This window comes from Sparus aurata, chromosome 1 (genome assembly GCF_900880675.1).
Source record: "Sparus aurata chromosome 1, fSpaAur1.1, whole genome shotgun sequence".
Lineage (NCBI taxonomy): Eukaryota > Metazoa > Chordata > Actinopteri > Spariformes > Sparidae > Sparus > Sparus aurata.
Window position 1 is genome coordinate 34,166,468 of NC_044187.1, and position 22,872 is coordinate 34,189,339.

Genomic DNA, 22,872 nt, shown 5'->3' on the forward strand with positions numbered 1-22,872 from the left:
ATTCAGCAGTTAAAGAGCCAGAAGAGAAGGCAAATATCTGACTTACATTCACCCGGTGCCTAAAAACATGGCTGAAAATAAATTCTAACATTGCTTTGTGTCTGTGTGTGTGCCCTGTTGTGTGGGACACTGACACATATACAATTCAATCTTATTGCATTATTTTAAAAGCAAAACATGATATGCTTTGTGCTTAGCTCTATTATAAAGGTATAATAAAGGCATTAGGATTATAGGAAGAAGGGGGGGGGGCGAACAAAGACGGTTCAACGGTAATGTAGCAGGATGATGTGGCACTAATAAAGGAAGCTTAGGTTGTGTCACGCTGTTGTTTATGCAACACCACTGAGAGAAACTCTGAGTGAAACGTGGAAAAAGCACACGGATACACATCAGTAGTGTACAATATTACCATGAAACTCTACAGGATATTGGTAACATGACACTAATGGCACTACACAAGTACTATGCCCCTATTATGCACCCTTCAAGAACATACTGTCATTTGTAGGTAATAATAGTAATAATTATTATAATGGGTAATAGACCCAACCAATGCGTGATTTTTGGGCTGAATACCAAAGTTGATAGTATGGCTAAAATAATTTGGATATTGTTATAAATCGGCCAATAAACACACATTTGTTGGTATGATCCCTCAGATGCTCTAATATATACATGCAATAAAATAAGTGAATGAAGATGAATTGTTTTTTGTCTTCTGTGGGTGTTTTCTTGCCATTTATGGATCATTCGGACACATTTCAGGAATGCCTATGGTCTCTGCAGGTTCCACGTTGACACGTGTGTCATGCGCTGTGGGACTCGCACTGGTCTTGGTCATACACTCTGGAGATTAAGGCCTGCAAAACGCATAATCTTACTATGAATATGTTAACATGTGCTAGTAGAATGACTGAATCGCAAAATCTATTGGAGTTTTGGTCAGTCGATCTACGATTTTGATCCTGAGTGAAATATCACAACAACTGCTGGATGGACTGCTGTGATATTCATGGGCCCAGAAGATGAAGCTGACTCACTTTGATGATCAGATAGACATCTATGGTTTTGAGTGAATTTTCTCAACAGCTATAATACTGATTTCCCTAATTGTTGGTACATATATTCATGCTCCCCTGAGGATGGATCATAATATATTTGCTTATTTCTTTCCCTTTCATCTTGTTAAATCATCAGGTCAAAAATTCACACTGCTGTACTTTGCCTTTTACTCACTACACATTGACATGTTAGCATTGAGCATGCATATATTTTGCAAATATTGCAAATATTTGCATAGTGACAGTTTTCACTGTGAAAATACTTGCATGCTGACTTTAGCATTTAGCTCAAAGCTCTGCAGTGGCTGCCTCACAAAGCAGCTAGAATGGCTGAGTCTAGTACAACAGGTTGGCCACACTGGCCGCTTGTGTATAGCTGTCGACTTCCACCAGCTAGAACATTAAGCCGGATACATGTTCATTCATCAAAAATGATAATCCAATAATAACTTTATTATAAGAGTACTTACTGTTTATCCTTCAGTACACTTGGCTGGTGATACTGTAATTCAAAGTGGCTTTGGTTTATATTTTATTAAGATAACAAGGGATTCATAGAGATGAAGACACTGTGATCTGACTCTGCAGCTCCCCTCAGCTCTACTGAGCTGTATGTTTCTTTGTGCTCTTTCTATTGTCTTTGTTTTCAAGCCCTCATCTTTTCTGTTTTGTCAGTCGACATATTGTCAATTTTACATGCAAGCGGCTGTTTTCCGCAAAAGAGCTCTAAAAACTCACTGACTGTTCACTACTTGTTCAGCACCAAACGTCAGACAAACAAAGTTAGTGGCTAGCTGATAAGCGCAGAATTTAGACTTAGAATTTTAGACTGAAACAGCGCCTATAGGAGAGTAATCATTGGACCGAAATACACCAATACTAAACACATTTTCAGAAGAGCTATACTAAATTCCTTATTGAACCAAACTACATGCATGTTTTTTGTCACAACGTAGTTTTTGTTCCACTCACAGAAAAATGAGCGGTTGAAATCATTGGAACTGAAGTCCACGACTGTACTTCAGTCAAGTACTGGATAACAGCCTTCACCTGAATATATGGTCCACTCGGTGCACATTTCTGATTCTGAGGTCTCTGAAAGGAAAAAGCCTACGACAACACTTCATAGTTTCAGTGTGAGTCTGAGGTGTTTTTTCTTTTGGCTTTTTATCATTAAGTTTGGTGTTCACATCCGAAGGGATGCTGAATTTTTAAGCTTTTAAGTATGTTTTACCTGCACCTTGTGAGAAACATTCCATTCTAAGAAAGCATACTCACATATGATTTTATTCTAATCTTCTTTGAACTCCTACCATCTCCCAGCACAGCGGACTTTTCAGAGTTGACCTGCCTGATAATGTAAAAGTTAAACAAATAATGACAAGAAATTTGTAACGTGGCAGGCCAATATTTGCATTTAAATAAAATAAACAGTCGGCCTCACCCTTTAACAGCTCTTAACAGCTGCAAACCGAATGTGTGGAGATTACGGACGGTGAGGTCAAAAGAAGATACTTCTTCAAAATTCACCAGAATCAACTTTGTATAATCATGTATTATTAGTCTTTTTGGACATGGAGATATTTTGGTTTCTCTTTTGTGACATTTTGGAGCATGTGGCCAAAACCAAGTGCAAAAGTGACAAACTGCCAATTGTTGCAGCCTATTGGCTTACAGAGCTTGCTGCGTCGCCAAACAGAGAAGTGCTGAATGCATGACACGTATGCTGTGCATTTACAGAGGAGAGGGAGGCCGTTTGTCTTTTTTGTTCTCGCTTTTAAGAAAATGTAAAGCTTGTAGAGAGACTTTAAAGAGATACATTGTACATTTGTTTTACAAGAACCATTACCGCATGAGCACCGCTAAATCAGTTACCCTCTGTGACAGAATCTTGCTATAAGGAGTAAACATGAGTCTGCAGAGTACAGCTGTCATTTCCTGAATACCTTGTTTCCAAAATAAGCAGGGAAACAGGAATTTATCAACCTTAACTGATTAGTTATCCATATGATTTTATTGTCACTGTATCATAGCATGCATCATACAAGTTTCGAGAGAAGCAGAAGATGCAGAGGGGAGCTAAATATGAATACTAATCTGCCTTAACATTGCTGCCACCGTCAGAGGACCTTGTTGCCAGGAAACCAACTTTTGATCCCGAATCTCACTTTGCCTGTCTGCATGAAATCTGACCAAACCTTGCCTGGTGTGACACAGCCATGACTTTTATTTCAAAATCAAACAGCCATTATTAAAAGAAAAAACTAAACAATTTGATTATATTGACGCAAAAATCCTCCTGGAGTACAGCTGAACCTGCGGGAGTAGTTGAGGTCAGTATAGCCTGTTTCCATCTTTATGCAGTAGTACAACATGTTCCCAAATACCAGAGACAATGTCCTATGTCATGGAAAGTTTGAATATGACAAATATCCCATATAATATCTGTCAAGTTTATAACATCGTGTGGGATCTTTAGCACAACATCAGCTCAACAGAGAAAAGAGAGCAGACACTGACTGCCTGCACGCACTCAGTCCCACATAAATAGCCTGTGGCAGCACAGAGTCTGCTGATGTGAACAGATGTCATTATGATTTGATGACAACAACCTGTCAGATTGAATAACTGGAGGCATTTTTTTTTTTATTGAATTTGACTACCTTATTGGATTTATCTGAGCGTGATGGTGACCATCTGACTATGTTCATTAAGTATCATCATGGAAGGTGAACATTTATTCCTTAAAATGAATATTGAGCAACCGGTTGGACTTCCAGGTTATAATCATCTACCTTATAGAGCACAACCAATTCAGGAGTAAAACAGATAATCGGTCTATGTCTAGTGTGAATGTTTTTAAAGGCATTTGATTGGGCCATAGGGACTAAAAGTCAGGATATCTTGGTCCTCTACCGCTTCGATTTTGACCACTCCTTTTGTCCTGTCTTTTTGAGTTTGCGAGAAATTCTGAAATTGCAAAACTTTCCCTCTGGATACTTGGGTTTGGAATCGTGAAGGTTTGAGCAGATTTTCTTGTTCATACAAAGTTGCAGCCAACACTGAAAAGTCAAGTAGAAGTGACAACACTATCATTTGTTTTTTGTAAGAGTTGGACCTATTCACGCCTGTGATAACATAAAGCAGTCCGCTGGGTCCAAGTTCAGCATGACCTTCAAAAGCCAAACTTCTAAAGCCTACAGCATGTTGTGAGAGAATAATGTAGAATAATGTGATAATGTAATGTTACAGTGACAACAGGGGCTTCAGTTCCCTCGCATCTACTGGAACATTAACAGGCAGCACCGTTTCCTGACCACCTGATGTTACAAATAGCTCAAAAAGTGCTTTAAATATCTTTGTCTTTGGCACACTCGGTCCTATTTTTGCTTTTTAGTAGATGGTGGCACATCGAAGTTTGCACCAGCAAGATTCCAATTCAGTTTGCCTCCAAACAAGGGCAGTGGTATGCACTGGCAACAATGACATTATATTTTTGTGTTTCTGTATAACTTAAAACAAACTGGGGAGTGGTGCACAGTTAAAACAAAAGAGACATCCTGCCTATCTGGTTGAGCGCTTCCACTATATTTAGAGTCAATTTGAATTTGACTACTCTTTATGCTGATAAAAAAAAACCTAATTTGCATGTGTTTGGCTGATTCTTTTGTCTGTTCCCTGGTCTGTTTCCTTGCCTTCATTGTTCCTGTTGAATCTGCTATATAATATTTCTGAATCTGAGCACTGATTGTACCTGCTGAACTGGATCTCAGGTTCGTTATTCACCACCTGACACATCAGATGTTACACCCACACATAACCAGACTTATGCTTGCGTAGCTGTATCTACCTGTCAAGATCAGGTGATCTTACAGAGATCCTTCGATGTACAACACATTCACCACAAAGTCAGTGTTCAATTCTGCTAGCTTTCCTTTATCTTTATCAAAGTAGCAACCTGTGTTTGGTAGTTTTTATGACGTTGTCCTGCTTGAAAAAATGTCCTTTGAATATCCCAGATTACCTCCTTTCCCAAGAGGTTCCTTTACTCCTGCTGGTATGCTGAACTTTCTGCCCTTACTCAAGGTAAAGTCAGTGACAGGCATCATCACAGTGAAATGTGATGAAGCAAAAAGCCAAGAGCCTGAAGGTAAAATAGAAGGACGCCAGACTATGTTATCTCACATATTGAGGATTTGTCTTTAAGCTGCTGTAAGCGTTGACATTGTTTCAGCCAACTTCCTGTCTGTTTTGCAGTCAGCACTCCCCTCCCTCCTCTCTACGTCACCACATGAATCCAGAGTGGTATTCACCATAGCACCAATGAAGAAGATCCTGCTCCCTGTAGTGTATCCATAGCATCACAGATGTAGCCGCAAATGCAGTCTGAGCACTGACCACATCCGCAGTGACAGCCTCACTCAGCGCAGACAGGCAGAACAGCTGCAGCCTTGATCAGCCAGTGGCAGTACACTGTCAAACTGTGGCCTTCTCAAAGGAGCAACGAGCTGTAAATGTCACCTAATTTCTCCTCTCTCTTGCATCTGCTGACTGTTTACCTAAACTAGCAATGTCTCATAACTACCATGGACAACCACACTAAATGTTCCTGCGGATCAGAGGGAATGCAAAACACAAGCCTACAGTATGTGATTATAGCAAGACTCAGGCAGAAATGTTCACGTTCGAGGTAATGTTCAGTTCTTATTCAAGCAACGCTCAGTCACATTCGCCATCTTCCTCCCTCACCCTCTGACATAGCATATCTTGTTTCTCACGGCGGTTATAGTGACAGGTGAGCGAATGAGACGCACCGACACGTTAAAGGTCTCGCCAGGTTTGAACATGCTGGAGACATGAACAATGTACATCCCAGCTCCAGATGTAATACATTGTACAGTTGACCCACCTCTTCCATGTAAAACACATGGTTTACTCACCTTTTTATGAGTTTATCAGTACTTAACATTGGCCAGATTAACCAGCTGTCACTTGTAAATGTCTCACTTTTTACTTTACTACTAAAGCACTTGTGTAATACACAAATACACACCTCAAAGTTTAATTTATTCTATCTGGTCTTTCATTTTTGGACAATTTGGAAAAAAAAAAAAAAATGTGAACATCTGAATCAGTTTAGAACAACAATCCCACCCTGAGCTTTCAGGGGTTCATTTGACTACAAGAGGTTGGCTAAATGAAAAATGTGTGTTTGTTTGTTGTTGTCTTTTTTCTTCTGTTATTTGGGTGAACCGTCACTTTAACCCATACCTCACCAGGACATAGTATAAGCTGTGATAGCACTTTTTTTTTATTGATTACTTTACAAGGTTGTAAGCAGGGCTGTCAGTAATCATCCAGACTTTGCCCTGTCCCTTTAGTAAACATAAAAACACCTATGTTTCCAAACACCTCCTCTCCCCATTGTTGCATCAGTGAGTTACATATAACCCGATACCAATATTCAGAAAACATACTGTGAATACCTAAGTTACAACCTAGTTTACAAATTTCACTCACAGAACAGATTTTTTCACTCATTTGTGAGAAAACAAAAGGAATACATCGTGATTTAGCAAAAATACGATTGAAAATATGTTCGCACGTACATAAAAATGTCCGTGAAAGAGGTGCGGGTGCTTAAATATCGTCTTTTGCGTACAGTTTTCCGTGTGTTATCAGTCAGGGCTAGTGCTGATGTGTGTGTGGCATGTGAGCAGAGAGCAGGGAGCGCCCGTCATTCACTTCCAGGTGCAGCTCGCTGCGGTCCAGTCACATTTCAACACGAACTGCTTTCGGCCTGATAAATGCGCATGCGCACTACGGCTGACCCCTCCGGTTTCTGCGTGCAATGCCACGTTAGTAGCGGTAGACACAAAACACCAGCTACTCTCCCAACCTCAAACAAGAAAAAAGACAAAAACCAAAAAAAATTTACCAGCTTAACTGTAACCGACCGTGTCTGCAGCGCTCGTCTCTCTGTCAGGAAGAACACTCGACGGCAACTATGTTGAAGTTTTTGCTCATCTGCACACTGGCTGTAGCCAGCCGGGCTGAGATCGCTGAGGAAGAAGATGTCCTGGTGCTTAGGAAAAGTAACTTCGACGAGGCTCTCAAGGCTCACCCCAACCTCCTGGTTGAATTCTGTAAGTAAACAATGCAACAAAATCTCTCCAGCTAACGCCGTATCTATCTCTAGGAGGCTCCGCGGTTGCCCGGCTAGCTAGCTAATTTAAACCTGGTTTGATGCTAGCACTAAACTTTGACACTTCTGACAAGTTGCCGCTGTTACTGCCTAACTTGCTGATGTCTGGAATCATTTTGCACCCATGCGTGAATCTCTGTTGCCCACCAGCTGTTCCACTGTAGGTAAAACTGCATAAAATAAACGGGGCATTGTTTATCAGACTGCTCTCTCTTTGACAGACTATTCAACATTAAATGTCACAAGCTAGCACCGAGTGTCTTCGAAGTGTTTAGATTCTGACCAGAATACGGAACTTGCCATAGCAAAGCAATCCCTTACTTGTTTTTACTATTAACTTAAGCTGTATTGCAGTTGCAGTCTAGCCATATTTTTGCTTTAAGTCAGCTATAGCTCCAGGATGGCATAAATAAGTATGCTAATAGCAACGCATCATATTGCATTTTGAGAGATCGGCCGGTACTGGCATGCACTCTTGTGCCGTCGGGATAACGCTGTAATAACAAGATTATTAAGGCCATAAGTAGTCAGAAGGTGAAAGAGTAACTTGGGTGAATGAGAAAAGTGCGGGGTTATCATGTTTCAATTGCCTGCTGTGGTTGCATACTGAAAGTTTCAGTTTCCGTGAAGCCCAGACGTCTTAATCCCGGTGTTTTTAACCAAAGACTAAACTTGAAGTGATTTCTTTACCTAAACGTGGGATAAGTATTTGTGGCATACCACAGGCTTTATTGAACCCACTTTTTCATAGCCTACAGGCCCGTCCTGATACATTTTTGTCAGCTCTTGTTGACCCTTGCATAATGTGTGGCGCATCCGTGGACCAGTCAGAGATGGCCGTGGAGAAGACTCTCCAATGAGCTCGGGATGGGAGGGATGATGGCTTTGTGTGCCCACGTATTTCTCAGATGGGCGGGATCTCAGTTGAGATGTGGAGCTAGGTTGACGTGTACTTTACAAAAGTTCATCTGTGCGTTTAAACTGACCGACCTGGAACAAGGAAGTTTTGTTCTTGGGCAAGAATTAAAGGCAGGTGATGCAGGTCGTTTATTTGACGTGTCATTCCTGGTTACGTTGATTATCTGTTTGGAATTTTTCCAGACTTACATGTACAATTGGACACCATGCCTTTTACAAATTAACATTTGAAAGCACAGTAGAATTTAAAGTATGCCATATGTTTACAGTATTCTCCAAGTTATTTATTTATGAACCAACAATTCAATGCAGTGTCGAAAAGCAGCAAATCCTCACATTTAAACCGCTAAAAAAGTTATGTTTGATGGTTTAAAATCAGTTCTGTGGATGAACCAATCCATTTATCAGTCATTTATAGAAAAAATATATATATTTGTATTTATATTTATAAAGATAACATCCTTTATTTTGCTTCACTTTGAATGACATGCATCTTGAGAGTAAAGGCACTTATCAAGTGGTTTTAGAGGGTGATCATCAACAAAGTCATACTATGGCAAAATTAATTCAGTCTTTTTTTTTTTTATCTACACAAAATCAAATTTGTTTGGTTTCACACATACAAAGAGTTTCATTTTTATTGTTTTTTCGCAGTTCAGAAAAGTTAAGAAATGTAAAGACATGGCTTTTGCCTATTGACATAGTGTTATTTCTAACAGTGCTTGAACTGAATTCTTTTTTTAAATTGGTTTTATTTTCCAGCAATATTATGTGAGAAGACAGAACATCATTCATCGTGATGGATTATTTTGGGCCAAAAATGAAAACCCCCTTTAATCAGGTTCACTCATAAACAGCAATCCAAATCTCTGTATGTGCCCGGCTAAATGTCATCCTGACGCTCCTCTGTAGATGCCCCATGGTGCGGGCACTGCAAGGCCCTTGCTCCAGAGTATGCCAAGGCCGCTGGCATGCTGAAGGCTGAGGGTTCAGAGGTCCGCCTGGGTAAGGTGGATGCCACAGAGGAAACGGAACTGGCCCAAGAGTTTGGCGTCCGGGGATATCCCACCATCAAGTTCTTCAAGGGTGGAGAGAAGGAGTCACCTAAAGAGTACTCTGGTGAGTATTATTTTGAATGTCATTCATATAGAGGTGCTTACATCAGACAGAGATTACTTGGATATATGAGGCAGTAGTGGAAAAAGGCGCTCCTTTATCTACTGCAGACGGGTATCTGTTAATATAGTGGTTGTTTTTTAATATTATGAATTATTTTCATAAATAGTTGGAATACTTTTTTTTTTCTTCAACACGCAACTTGGTTTTTCCTCTACCCAGTGCACCTTAATGCATTTTGTCATAAACTGATGTAATCTTTAGTAACCCCTGTCAAAGTTTTTTTTTTTTTTTTTTTTTTTATAATGTAAGAAAATACTTCCTCAGTGGCAAAAGGATCAGATCTGAAGCCCCATTGACTTTCTTCACCCCAGTAAATATGATCTGCACAGCAGCGTAACTGGGGAGTCGTCCAATCAGCTTTCAGCAACATGCCTGAGAGAAATGTGGGTTGGGCCCTCCCTGCACGTTTCTCTCATGCTGAATCTAAGCCATTAGAGAGATGTGCAGTTCCTCACGTCGCCTCCTCTCTGCTGGTCTGAGGCGGGCTCAGTTTGGAAAGGGTGGGGAAGTGGTTGGGAAGTGTTTTGGTCCAAATTACTACTCTAACTTGAGCCCAGCTTCTAGAAACAGCCGTCTCCCACGTGTTGCTTGAGGCTGACGGCACTGCACCAAGACGACGTGCTGGATCACTTCATCAACATGTGTATCACTGTGAAGTTGCTCCTGTGTTGCATCACTGTTCAGTCTGACAGCCACGTCTGTCTTCTGTCCAGTTTAATTGCAGCGTGTCAGTCTTACTTTAAAGAAGGAAGCACAGGCTTTTACAGCCTCAAGAAGCTGTTAGAAAAATAGTTTTGTGTTGAAATTTGATTCTCATAAAAGTGGTGTAAATAAGCCACCTCTTTGTTGTCATATGAACTTGTAAGAGCTGTTAGCTAGAGGGGTCAAATTATGAGGGGTTGCCTGCACTGCATGTGTCTTCACTTTGACCGCAATAAAGGCAGTGGAAATCAGTCAAACATCTGCTTCCCTGAGATACTATAATATTGTTACTGAGGTCATGAATATCTGTTGGCCAAAATGACGTCTCATTGGCTCTGTTGAAATACTTTTCTAATACACACGAAGCCTAATAGCTTTGTGTGCACATTGTCCGTATTTTGTTCAAATGGTGAGAGTTGTGTTTTTGACAAGTCTAACTATGTGTTTGTATACAGAAGTACTTGAGCTATTGTGTTTTGTTGTCTTGCAGCTGGCAGGCAGGCAGATGACATCGTCAGCTGGCTGAAGAAGCGCACAGGCCCTGCGGTCGCCACCTTGGCTGGAGTCTCCGAGGCAGAGTCTCTGATCGCTGACAATGAGGTTGCAGTCATTGGATTCTTTAAGGTATGATCCCTCAAGGTTTGAATATAACAAGTGAAGATTTTAACAGAAGTCATTTTTGTCATAAAGCTCCTAACTTTATCTAATATTGTCTAAAACAGATTCAGCCTGACTTTTGGATTTTTTTCCATATGTATACAGTGCTTATTGATTGGCACCATCAAGCTCTGATTTGTCATCTCAGAAGCATTATTAAAAACATTTTTTGGCTGTTCTTTCTCATTATGCTTTGTTGGTTTGAAAGAGCCATACTGCAGTTTAGATGATTTAAAAGGAAGTTTTAATCATTGGGGATGACTTGCAAAGTGCTCTATCTAAAGCAAAGTTTTCATGTGTCTGCAGGATGCCGACTCCGCCGACGCCAAGGCCTTCGAAAAAGCAGCTGAAGCCACAGACGACATTCCTTACGCCATTGCCGCCGATGATGCTATTTACTCCAAGTTTGAGGTGTCCAAGGACAGTGTTGTCCTCTTCAAGAAGGTAACATCACGTTCTTAGGTTTATTTCTTAACTGTCACATTGTATGACTATGACATCTAAATCAATTACAAAGTGCATGAGCACTTAGATATTACGTCATTGTGTACTTTGCTGACATGTTTAAGTATTCCTTACTTTCCCGGGAGTAATCAAAATATATTGTAAAGAGGTTATTAGTGGCCTTGCCTCAGCTTGTGAAACACACTCACATGTGTAAGAGTTTGCAGACAGCTGCTACTGAAGACATCCTGGTGTTTTTGATCTACACTTTGGAAATGTGATGCTGTTGACCTCACAGTATCCCCTCTCTGTTGCTAATCTCAGCTCGTCTGAGGTCCTCTGCCTTTGGGCCTGTTGCCTGACCCACCCAGCGAATTACCTCAACATGTTGAGCTGATGGTGATAAATGCTAAAAAGCTGTATTAGGTGATGGTATGTCTTTTGAGGAGCCCCATTGGCTAAGAACAGAGGATGAATGCATGGCAGCTGTGTTCTCTTTGTCCAGCCAAAATGGGCTAAACCTTGCTTCTTCCCATATGATGTAGCCCACTGAAATTTACACAGGATGGGATTTTTTTATTTTTTGCTCAGACATGATGCTGTCTTCTTGTTATTGACTACAGCTGTCCGCTTGCAGAAAAAGTCAGATGATTTGGCTTTCTTATCAGCCTAACCGATAACCGTATCTCAGTCGGATTGTGGATTTGTCAGATTGGGTCAAGGTCCGGTTTGTCCGTCAATTAAAAAAAAAAAAAAAAGAAGAAGAAGGTGAGGGTGAGGGCCACACAGTTTGAATATTGAAGTTATGTTAAAGACGTTCAAGTATTGGGACATAGATATATCTACTGAAGTTAGCATTTTAAACAGCAAGCCTCGGTCTGTCTTGTCTTGTAATACCAGTTTGTACCGCAAGATGGTATCGTTCTTAGTTTCGGCTGGGAGATGGCATTAGATCTCAGTGATGAATGCCACACTGCACAAGCTCCCTGAGCCTTTAACAACAAACAAAACTCACAAACTGTTGAGAAGGGAAATACTCAGACATCCGTCTGTCCCCTTTCCGCAGCTGAGGATGCCCATCTTTCTCTTCCTTCTTTGTTGCTCCACTTCTCTTGTGTTGCTACCAGCCGTGTCACTCCGTCTTTTGATTCATACTCCTGGTCAGAGTCGCTAGAAATCCCCTCATTGTATCTCTTGTCTTTAAATTATCTCAGGCGGGTTAGAAGACTGTGTTCAGTCCCAGTCTTGTGTTCAGCCGTGTTCATTGTCCGGTTCTAAACCCAGATGAGCTGAGCTGTGTTGCCCGTGAAAAGTCCCCCAGTGATCCGACAACCTAGTCCAGACACACTTTGGTGTCACCAGCTCCAGGCAAAATGCAAACAGTAGGGGCAGTATATAGGGTTAAGTAAATGGATGTGACGGGGTCAGGGGTCAGTAAGCACATCAGCAGCAGCAGGAGAACCGGTGGCGAAAAGTTTCAAAGACAAGCAAAGGTATGCCATCTAGTGGTATCCTACAGTAACACGGGGTGTATTGGCTAGTATGTGAAAGTCATGCTGGTTTTCTATCGGAACATGTAGTTAATAAACAAGTATATCTCCATCCTTACAATTCTCCCCTTAATGTGCAGCTCCACTTGGCTTTACAGTCAGTTTAGCTGTCTTGCCTGCAACTTTACTGTTACTGGTTCACTCTCAGTGCTCTTATAGTGTCATTTTTGATGGCAGCCATTTTGCAAAGCTTGAGAACCCACTGCTCAGCACCAACAGCAGAGCTAATTGTGCTCTATCAATGAGCGACCATTGTGTCATCACCTTTTAAAAGTGATATGTCAGTGTTGTAAATGTAAATATGTATGTAAATATTGAATTAGTTCTAAGTACAAAATAACATGCGAGTTTGAGTGATAATGTTGGATTGAATCACTCAAAGTCAGTCCATCGTGACTCTTAATGTGCCCAATCCCTGCACCGTGTTGGTGTGTGTGTGTGTGTGTGTGTGGACATGGGTGCATGTGAGGCTTGGTATAATACTTTGGACTTCTCTTAGGTGTTATATAAGTGTAGTCCATTTACCAATTTGCTTCACATTGATTGATTTGATTATGTACTGTTATTCAGTCTTGGTCATTTGTTTCATTTCAGTTTTTAACAGTAATGATTTATATAACCTATGTACCTTCTGATGTGCTTCATTGTTTTTACATATTATAGTTTGCAGTACACATCTAATGAAATAATGATTTAAAGCAGCTACAGTCGCTTCATCAGGAAACAACAAACTCTAAATATCTCGGGCCATTTGATGATCTTATGGATGATCTTTTATTTTAGCACATAGACTAATACTCAATCCTCCAACTGCTAACTCCATGTTGGAGACTTTATCCTGATACAAACACGGCTGACCTGTGGGCTCATTGCCTACAGTCAGACAAACCCTTCTGAAGCAGGGGCTCAGTCTATAATAAACAGCTGGGGTCCTTCACTTGTTTATTACAACAGGGGTTTGAGGTTTAGGTTTCACATCACCAGTCAGTGGCTGCAGAGCTGGCTGCATGCCACCGGCCAAATGTCCTTTTTCCTATTGTGTGCCAGTAAGAGCTGCTTGGCAACTCTTTGCCACTGCTATTCTTAACACATAATGAAAGTCCATTTGGGCTGCTGGGGCTGCCCAGGGGATTCTAAAGTCTGTCTGGTAAATCTATTTTTGGTGTTCACAGGCAAACTATATGAGTGGGTAATATTTGTATCTCAGTGTTTCCATGTTTCCTTTACAGTTTGATGAAGGACGCAATACCTTTGATGGAGAGCTGACCAAAGAAAACCTCCTGGCTTTTGTCAAGGCCAACCAGCTGCCCCTGGTCATTGAGTTCACTGAGCAGGTAAGGACTTGGGCCATGCACATCAATGTGACCTCTGTCTCTTTTTCTCACTACGCTCAGCTGTCCACAACAAGATTGATCAAACTTGTGTGTTTTTGTTTTCTGCAGACCGCCCCTAAAATCTTCGGTGGAGAAATCAAGTCTCACATCCTCATGTTCCTGCCCAAAGCTGCTTCAGACTTCCAGGACAAAATGGACCAGTTTAAGAAAGCCGCAGAGGGATTCAAGGGTCGGGTAAGTGAACTGTCTGAAAACAACTCGGTGCACTTCCCCTTTTAACCATATGAAGTAATTTGTATGAATGGGCATTACAATCCCCCCCAGTCCTACTAATCTAGACATCCTAAAGTCTAAAATCAGATATTGACCTCTCCTGTCTCCCCTGTCCAGATCCTGTTCATTTTCATCGATAGCGACGTGGACGACAACCAGCGCATCCTGGAGTTCTTCGGCCTGAAGAAAGAGGAGTGCCCCGCCATCCGCCTCATCACCCTGGAAGACGAGATGACCAAGTACAAGCCTGAAAGCAACGCCATCACAGCAGAAGGCATCACTGCATTCTGCACACAGTTTACAGACGGCAAACTGAAGGTGAGGAAGAGCAGTCATAAGAAAACATTCATACTGAGAATTAGATTAATGTGGCATTGACATTGGACTTAAAGCCTTACTATATGACATACTGAGAACAATATCTTGATTTTGCCTATTGAGCCATAATAAAAAAACAGCACCCTGAGGTAGACATGTAGTTAAACATCATGTATTTTAATATAGATTTGTTGTAAAATGACAATTATTGAAATGCATAGGAATACTAACACATTTTCCATGTTTACCGTCTTCTCTCACAGCCCCACCTCATGAGTCAGGACATCCCTGATGACTGGGACAAAACCCCTGTCAAGGTTCTGGTCGGCAAGAACTTCGAAGAGGTCGCCTTCGATCCCTCTAAGAACGTCTTTGTGGAATTCTGTAAGTGCCTCATTTTCTCAGCATTGAAAAAAAAAAAAGCATGAATACTGTTTCTGAGGTAGTTAAGGGGTTCAACTGTTTGAAGGAGTATTCTGTTTTGTAGTTGAAGCCCAGTCACTGATAGGTGAGAGTTGGTGTCAGTGTTGTGAAATTTTAATCTAGCCCTTCCTTACTTTGCAAGTGCTAAGCCCTTTTCAAATGCCTAAGAGTTTAATGCTAGGGGCTCACTCATACTCTCTCCCTGCCCACCCAACCTGACATGGATGTTGAGAAGATCTGGTGAAATATAGCTGTTGGGTTATTTTTATAGTGATCAAAATTTACACTATTTTAGGAGGAATTTTCCATGGCTAGCTGTTAGATACGGTTTATAGCCCATCATGCTCAGCAGGGCAGGCCCGTATTCCCTGACAGCTGGAGGGGGAGTTTCCTAGCCAGTCAAAGGGGAACAAGGCCACGAAACTGAGGCTACATGTGACCTGTTGAGTGCGTGTTTGCCTGCATTCAGAAAGTGCTGCAACTAATGATTATTTTGTTATCTATTACTTTGCAAGTTATTGTCATGATTTAAGTTTTTGCTGCATAATATGTTAAAAGATTGTAAAATCAAGAAAGAAAATATCTCAACAATTTATCAGTCTAAAGTGTCATCTTCGAATGTCTTCCTTTGTCCTTGCAACTGTCCAAAACCCAAAGAATCCTCACTTGCTATCAACAAAGAAAAGCAGCTAATCCTCACATTTAAGAAGCGGGAACCAGCAAATATATGACAACTGCACTGCAACGAAAACAACAATCTATTATGAAAATAGTCGACAATTCTCTTTCGAGAATAGATCAATCGCATAAACATTGTAGCTCAATTTTCTAGGTTTGCATTGCAGTCTGAAAACAGACATCCAAACACCTTATTGATTAGAGCGTAATTTGAGGGAATAAAAGAAACTGCATGATACGATGTTGCTTTAAAGTGTGTTCACTGGTCAATATCTAAATGAGCTGAATGCCTTGTTTTTAATCCGTAATGATTCAGTACTAAACTTTAAAGTGTTTCCTGTACTTTAGATGCACCGTGGTGTGGACACTGCAAACAGCTGACTCCTATCTGGGAGAAGCTGGGAGAGAAGTACAAGAGCAGTGCTGACATCGTTGTGGCTAAGATGGACTCCACAGCTAATGAGATTGAAGCAGTCAAAGTCCACAGCTTCCCCACTCTTAAATTCTTCCCTGCTGGAGATGAGCGCAAGGTGAGTGTTTTAGTATTTTAGACGATCTTCTCTCAGTTTCATCTCTACGCAGAGAGACGGATTAAATATCCGACTGGTACGATCATTCTTATCGTGAGGATCTTCTCTAAACTTCTCCATTATGTTGACTGGTGTAAAATGCACCCATCTCTTCTTCTCCACCCACAATAAATGGGTTCACCCTCTTATTCATCACATGCCTTTGCAGTTGTGAGTTATAGTGATCCGGGTGGTTATTTGAATCCAAAATCATTGCCATACTGGCCTCCCGGGAATCATTAGAGCCTCTTGATTTAGCAGCGTTAACATGTGCAGAAACCTGAGCTTGCTGGCCTTGTAAGTTTCTGCACCATTATGCTGGTGTTTGGTCCTTATAGATTCCTGCTCGATGACTTCACTCACATGGAGAATGTCTGCTCAGCCTGAACCTGCCTCTCTCCTCAGCACTTCTTTATTGACCAGGCCTTCTCTCACCAGCCTTTAGAGATCTTAAATGAGTGTTGTATATTGGGGCCAGGCTGTAGTAAGTCTAAGGATTAGCCCATGACCCTACTTAGATGAAGCATGCAGAGGACCAGGGGGAAGGAAGTAGGAAAGAAGAAAGGATGGAGCAGAGGCAGCCATGAGGGGCTGCGAGCCAGGTCGTTAAAGATGGATTAAATGACGGAAAAAATAAGTTGGTTGCTTTGCAGATGTCCTTTAATTGTACTTTGCACGTGCAGTCTTATTTTAGCAATAACTCCACTGGCTTGTTGCTGTGTCACTGCTAATAGATCACCTCTGGATAACCTATTGGCACTGTTTGAAGACAGAGTGCCAGAGTTTATTGGCTGCTTTCAAATGGCACAGTCAGGTGTCAAAGGGCTCAGTGATACTTTTTGTTTTTGCATTTTAACACATGCATCCATTTTCATAATAGATTTTTTTGAAGGTGTGTATACATCTCCCTAAAGCCATTTGTCTCAGACATAAAGGCTGACACATGAAATACATGCAATAAATAAAACAATAAATAACACACAATGAAGTGCATCGAGCAGACATAACTAGGCCATGTTCAGGTACATGCAATGCTGCCAAAATATACATACACTATACTACACTGCAATCATAAATGCAATACATACAACATATACCTATTCAGGTATCTTCTACTTCTATTTTTTTTTTTTTTTAAACCTGTAGCCTTCATCTGATGGGAACAGTTAATATTATGAATACAGGACTTTGGAGCGGCCAGCAATACTTCTCCTAGCCTGTTCAACTTTAGTCTTTTCACTGAGCATCTGGAGGGAGGGACGCTTCCTCTTCCTCATCACTTTTCATTGCTGTGTGGACCAGTCTGGTTTGGTAACATACCAGTAAGGTTACAAACACAAATCAACAAGCTGAAATTCAAGAATGTAATATACTGTCAAGGCATGATAAAATAACGTCATCCCCCTCTGTCATACCTTGGTGGGGATCAGACTAAATCGTGTATGTTGTTGAAATAAAATGATAATTAAAAGTACATTCTGATCAACAGGTGATCGATTACAACGGCGAGAGAACATTGGAAGGATTCACCAAGTTCCTGGAGAGCGGTGGCAAAGACGGTGGTGCCCCTGCAGGAGACGACGAGGACGATCTGGATGCAGATGTAAGATTAATCTTAAACTCAAAGCTGCACTCACATTTTATAGGATACAGCACACACACACACCTGTGTGTCTTCAGGTCCTTTTAAAAACATTTCAGACCTTTAATTCATTAAAGGCTCTTTAATGAGGTTTCATTTTAGAGCATCAAATTGATAACTGTAGACACCAAGCCTCACAAGAAGAAGTTGTTAAGAGGTAAAGGTTGCCTGCACCTTTTTTTTAAAACAAAATAAAAAAGCAGTTGCAGACAGATATCGGAACTGCTTCTCTAAACTTCCTCAGGCCGTCTGAACTTTGAATGCATTTACCTTTCGGAAACCACAGAAAAGAAGCGGGAGACTCACATGAATATCCACAAAAACTCCAGTCCAAAGAGGTGTCAGGCAGTGTCCTGATATTTGAACGGGTGCAATAGTGGACCGGCCATCTGGCATACAACGGCCCGCCTTACCTTTTCACAAGCCCCAGCGCTTTATTGATCATTATGTAGTCAAGTGGTAAGCAGTGTTGATTTGAGGAGCACAAGGAGGCGGTAAGATTGGCGTTTAATTATAGGCTATGGCGGCTCCGTGTTTGATTTAGAATTGGCTCGAGCCGACAAAACGACTCCACCGACAAACAACAAACAAGTTGGTATCGGCCTACTGTTGCATACATATTGATGAGTTTTACAAGTTTCCTTTTCAGTGACTTGTGAAATGTGTCCTGGAATACAAGTAGACGTGCAAACTTTCCATTCCAAAACTTGACTTGACATTCAGAATCGCATGACATTATAAGACCAGCAAGTGTTATGGGGCTGAAGCTAGTGGGCTATGCTTTGTTCTTTTAGGGTCTGTTAGCCTATGCATTTCCAAATAATGCAGTGATCTTATTGAAAAGTTCTGCAGGATCTAAATGGCCCTAGAGTCACATTTCTTTTTTGTATTCATTCATTTAAATAGAGCACAATATAAATAATGATAATGATGATTATTAGTAACAATAATATTATCAATAATCATAATAATGTCAATAATGATAATAATAAATAATTATTATGGTTCTACATTAAATGTTGTATGTCCTTAAATTTTTTTGTTTTTAAAAACTACCAGAACACACTTAAATATTACTTAAAATATACTGACTGAAAGGATGCATTTTGCCATCTTTCTAAGTTGAAGATGGGTTACTGATCTGAAGCATCTGAAAATGATGCCTTCACGGCACCTACCACCACCACCCTATTTGGTGCCAGGAAAAATCCTGCTATTACAAATATTTATGCAGTATAGCTATATTTTGTTCATATTGAAGAGGTTGTCGTAGATGAGAGACAGTGGAAATGACTAAAACAAGAACAACAGCTGCCACATTGAGAGATTTAGAGGGGTTTTTATGAATAATTATTGTTGAAGGAATGTTTATTTATTAGTTGTTTACAGTCATTCATAATGTTTTGAACCAGATAATGCACCCACAGCATATCAGAAATGCATCCACATAATCTGCTGAAATTAGGCCTCATTTTCAATAACCTATGCATTATTATTTAGATGATCCGTTTTTGTTTAAGGTGATTTATTCGCCTTCATACAACACAAGTTTGTACACTACTTCATGCTACATAAACATAATACAGTGATTTAGGCTATTATCATATGTCCATAAACACATACACCGTGGAAATTAATCTGTAGTGCATTGTTTAAAATTTGCATCTGGGTGAATTTATACAGCAACAACAATATGATGATGAGAATATGGAGTCTTTACATTAAAACCTCACCATCATGAAAACACTGTCCAACAAGCTCCACATGTTGATTAATTCAAGTCAAGTCTTCATATGAAAGTGTAAAAGTCAAGACATCAGATTCAGATGCATGCAATAACTAAAGCCACTTTTTGGAGGCATGTTTGCCATAATATCTGTACCAAAAATAGGCTCACAGGACTGACTTCTGTCAGGATTTTAGACTGTAACCTTAGAACTGACCCACTTGGCTTTTTGAACTTGGCAAGCTCTCCCAAATCCTCCTGTGTGCTACAGTTCTGCTCCTTCCACTGCACATAAGGGGAGGTTCCTTTTCCTTGCACCTTTCTACTCCACTTTTGCCACCACGCCCACTTCTCAGAAGTCTAATTCCAGCTAAACAGTGACTGCTAAAGCCTCCTGCAGCTGTCGTAGTTCTTTAGCGGGCTTGGAGCCTCTAGAGAAAAGCGGCACGTGCAGCGCTGCAGTCGACATCCCGGCCTTCCTGTTGCTGACACTTCTCCTCACTTTGATTGTCCTAAGACTAGACATCGAGGAATGAAGCAGATGTGTTATCTATATGCAGAGCTTGTGCTCAGTGACAACTGATTTGATTTGTTCAGTAATTTGTCAAAACCTCACGAAGGCCTTTGATTATATCTCAACCATGCTACCTTGTCTAGTAATGCATGTGTTGAGAAATTCTGTGTTAATGAACCATCACCTCCTCCTCTGCTCTCCAGGATCTGGATGGTGTGGAAGAAGGCCAGGATGAGGACTCAGATGGCGAGGACGACGATGGACATGACGAGTTGTAAGAGCCGGCAGAGCAGAGAACGAGGGAGAGAGGAGACGAGTCCCGCCCCAACCCTTCCAACCAGTCACCATCACCACCTTCACTTCCCCTGTGGACCTTCCCTGTCCTGTGAACATTTATACTTCCCCTTTAACTGCCTCCCGGTCAGTCAGCCGGCCTGATAGTCAGCCCGCCAGATAATTAGTCAGTCAGTCCATCAGTGGCGTGGCAGGGCCTTTTTTTTCCTGCCACATCTCCAACATTGCAATTTCTGGCCAGACTGGTCTCGTCCCACCTGGGGGGACTCTGTGGAACAGCACACCACCTCTATGGGAGACCTCAATGCCTTCTCAGCAAAGCTCCACATCAGCTGTTTGCCTTGTATATCGTAAACCAAATGTAAAAAATGGCATTGAGATCCAGTTTTCAAAATGTTTTTGTTTTCTCTGATGAATTTGTTCCCCTCCTCTTAAAAAAACAAAAAGCCTTGCCATTGTTCAGTGTGAGTATGAGCTACTGTTTGTTGTAACCTGTATTCATGGGGGGGGGGGGGGGGTGCCAATGTTGGTCTCCCTCTGCAAGAAAAAGGAGAACAGGAGTTTTGTGTGGTGGTTTTGTAAGGACTGATCTCAGGGGACAAGGGGCCATCCTATAGATGTTTATTTTGCGATGTCTTCACTAAAATTACCCCCACAGAGCTTGTCCAGTGTAGCACTAAGGGCCCCCACATCTGTAGCTGAGACCAATTATTTTCTTCAGTGTGTGGGGGGGAAGGTCTACTTTGTTTTCATTTCTTCATTCCCAAATCATTTTTCGGTTCAGTCTCCTCATTACAGCACGGCTACTGATGCTAAAAGGAACAAAGGTTTTTTTTTGGGGGGGGGGGGGGATCCTATTTTATTTAATTGCTTTCACTATGAGGTTTTTTTTTTTTGTTTGTTTTTTTTTTTAACTTAGGATGTGTCATTTTTAATGATGTACCATTGTGCCCAGCTGTAGCCAGTTGGCCCTGTTGGGGCAGAGTTGGCCCCTTGGACATACTCTCAGACCTGGGATGATTTCTTTTCTATTTTTCGGAGCCAGTTCTGATAGGTCGCACTGCATTCATGCCTAATCAGAGATTCATTGTGGTTACTACAGCAGACACGATTTGGCACAGTCTACTGGTCAGGTTGGTCTGAGAAGTGTCTGTTATATCTTAAGCGGGGAGGGAGCCGTTGCATAGCCCCACCCCTCACCCATACTGTACCCCCTGCATCCCTTTTGGCTCTACCCAACACCCTTGTTGCCACAGGTGTGTGTGTGTGTGTGTGTGTGTGTGTGTGTGTGTGTGTGTGTGTGTGTGTGTGTGTGTGTGTGTGTGTGTGTGTGTGTGTGTGTGTGTGAAATTTGCTGTGTTATGATTTGAATGAGTAGTTCATATTTTCTGGTCGTCCATGAACAGGAGAATGAATGTACTGTGTGCTTGGCAGGGAGGGGAGGAGTAGAGCAGGGTGACGGGTTTGACAGCTGTACAGCAGTGGGGGGGGAACTTAACAAAGCATTCCATCATATCCAAATTGATGTGGAAAAAACGTGAAATGGTGGCCAATAAACAAAAACATTATAAAAATAAACATGTCTTCAGTTTGATTTGTTGTTGTTGTTGGAGCACACCAACAAAAACGGTGACCAAGTATTTTAATTGCATTTTAAATTTTCCATCTCATCTTATGTGTCACATTTAATGCAAGATTTTTCTGTCATGAGTCAGTGTGAATAAAAAAAAGTTAGTCTTAGTCTAAAAAAAAACTTAGTCTGACCTCGACCTAGACCTTCTAGATGGGCAATGTTTCTGTTGTTTCAAGGATGGAGACTGATTTCTACAAAGTCATGTCAATTCATTAAAAATGTGTGTAAAACAAGAGATTGCACAAATATTCACTTCCTTCAAGTCAGTATTTGGTAGAAGCACCTTTGGCTGCAATGACACTGCAGTTTTACTCCATTCTTTTTTTCACAAAACTGCTCAAGCTCGGTCAGGTTGCAGAGGGATCAGGTGTGAACAGTGGTGTTTGTGGTGATGTGCAGTGTTTGGTGTCTGCCAAATATAGTATCTAGTCTGATTGCCAGAAAGCTCCATTTTGGTCTCATGGGACCAAAGAACCGTCTTCCAGTTGACCTTGGAGTCTCCAATGTGCCTTTGGGTGAACTCTGGTGGAGATTTAATGAGCTTTCTTCAACAGTGGCTTTCTCTTCCACAACGCTCTGACTGGTGGAGAACCTGGGCAACATTTGTTGTATGCAGAGTCTCTATGTGTCTATTAAGAAGTTTTTATCTCCTTCAGAGTGTTCATGAGTATCTTTGTGGCCTCATTCACTAGTTTCCTTTTTGCACGGTCACTCAGTTTGTGAGGACGGCCTGGTTTAGGCAGATTTAC

The 22,872-nt window shown here is 41.2% G+C and overlaps 1 protein-coding gene across 1 annotated transcript; it reads left to right on the forward strand.

Annotated features, from left to right (window-relative positions):
- The first annotated feature begins 6,865 nt into the window (after nt 1-6,865).
- p4hb (prolyl 4-hydroxylase, beta polypeptide) lies at nt 6,866-22,068 on the forward strand. Its single transcript, XM_030425614.1, has 11 exons — nt 6,866-7,210; nt 9,100-9,306; nt 10,559-10,692; nt 11,032-11,169; nt 13,949-14,053; nt 14,162-14,287; nt 14,444-14,644; nt 14,908-15,028; nt 16,094-16,275; nt 17,804-17,917; nt 20,400-22,068. The coding sequence occupies exons 1-11, from the start codon at nt 7,072-7,074 to the stop codon at nt 20,472-20,474; spliced, it is 1,542 nt and encodes a 513-aa protein (XP_030281474.1). The 5' UTR covers nt 6,866-7,071; the 3' UTR covers nt 20,475-22,068.
- The last annotated feature ends 804 nt before the right edge of the window (nt 22,069-22,872 follow it).

What these genes read in the sequence shown, in the direction of transcription:
- p4hb (XM_030425614.1), top strand. Translation starts at nt 7,072, where the DNA reads ATGTTGAAGTTTTTGCTCATCTGCACACTGGCTGTAGCCAGCCGGGCT. An exon ending in CAACCTCCTGGTTGAATTCT is followed by an intron (nt 7,211 to 9,099) that starts GTAAGTAAACAA and finishes GCTCCTCTGTAG; the next exon opens with ATGCCCCATGGTGCGGGCAC. An exon ending in AGGACGATCTGGATGCAGAT is followed by an intron (nt 17,918 to 20,399) that starts GTAAGATTAATC and finishes TCTGCTCTCCAG; the next exon opens with GATCTGGATGGTGTGGAAGA.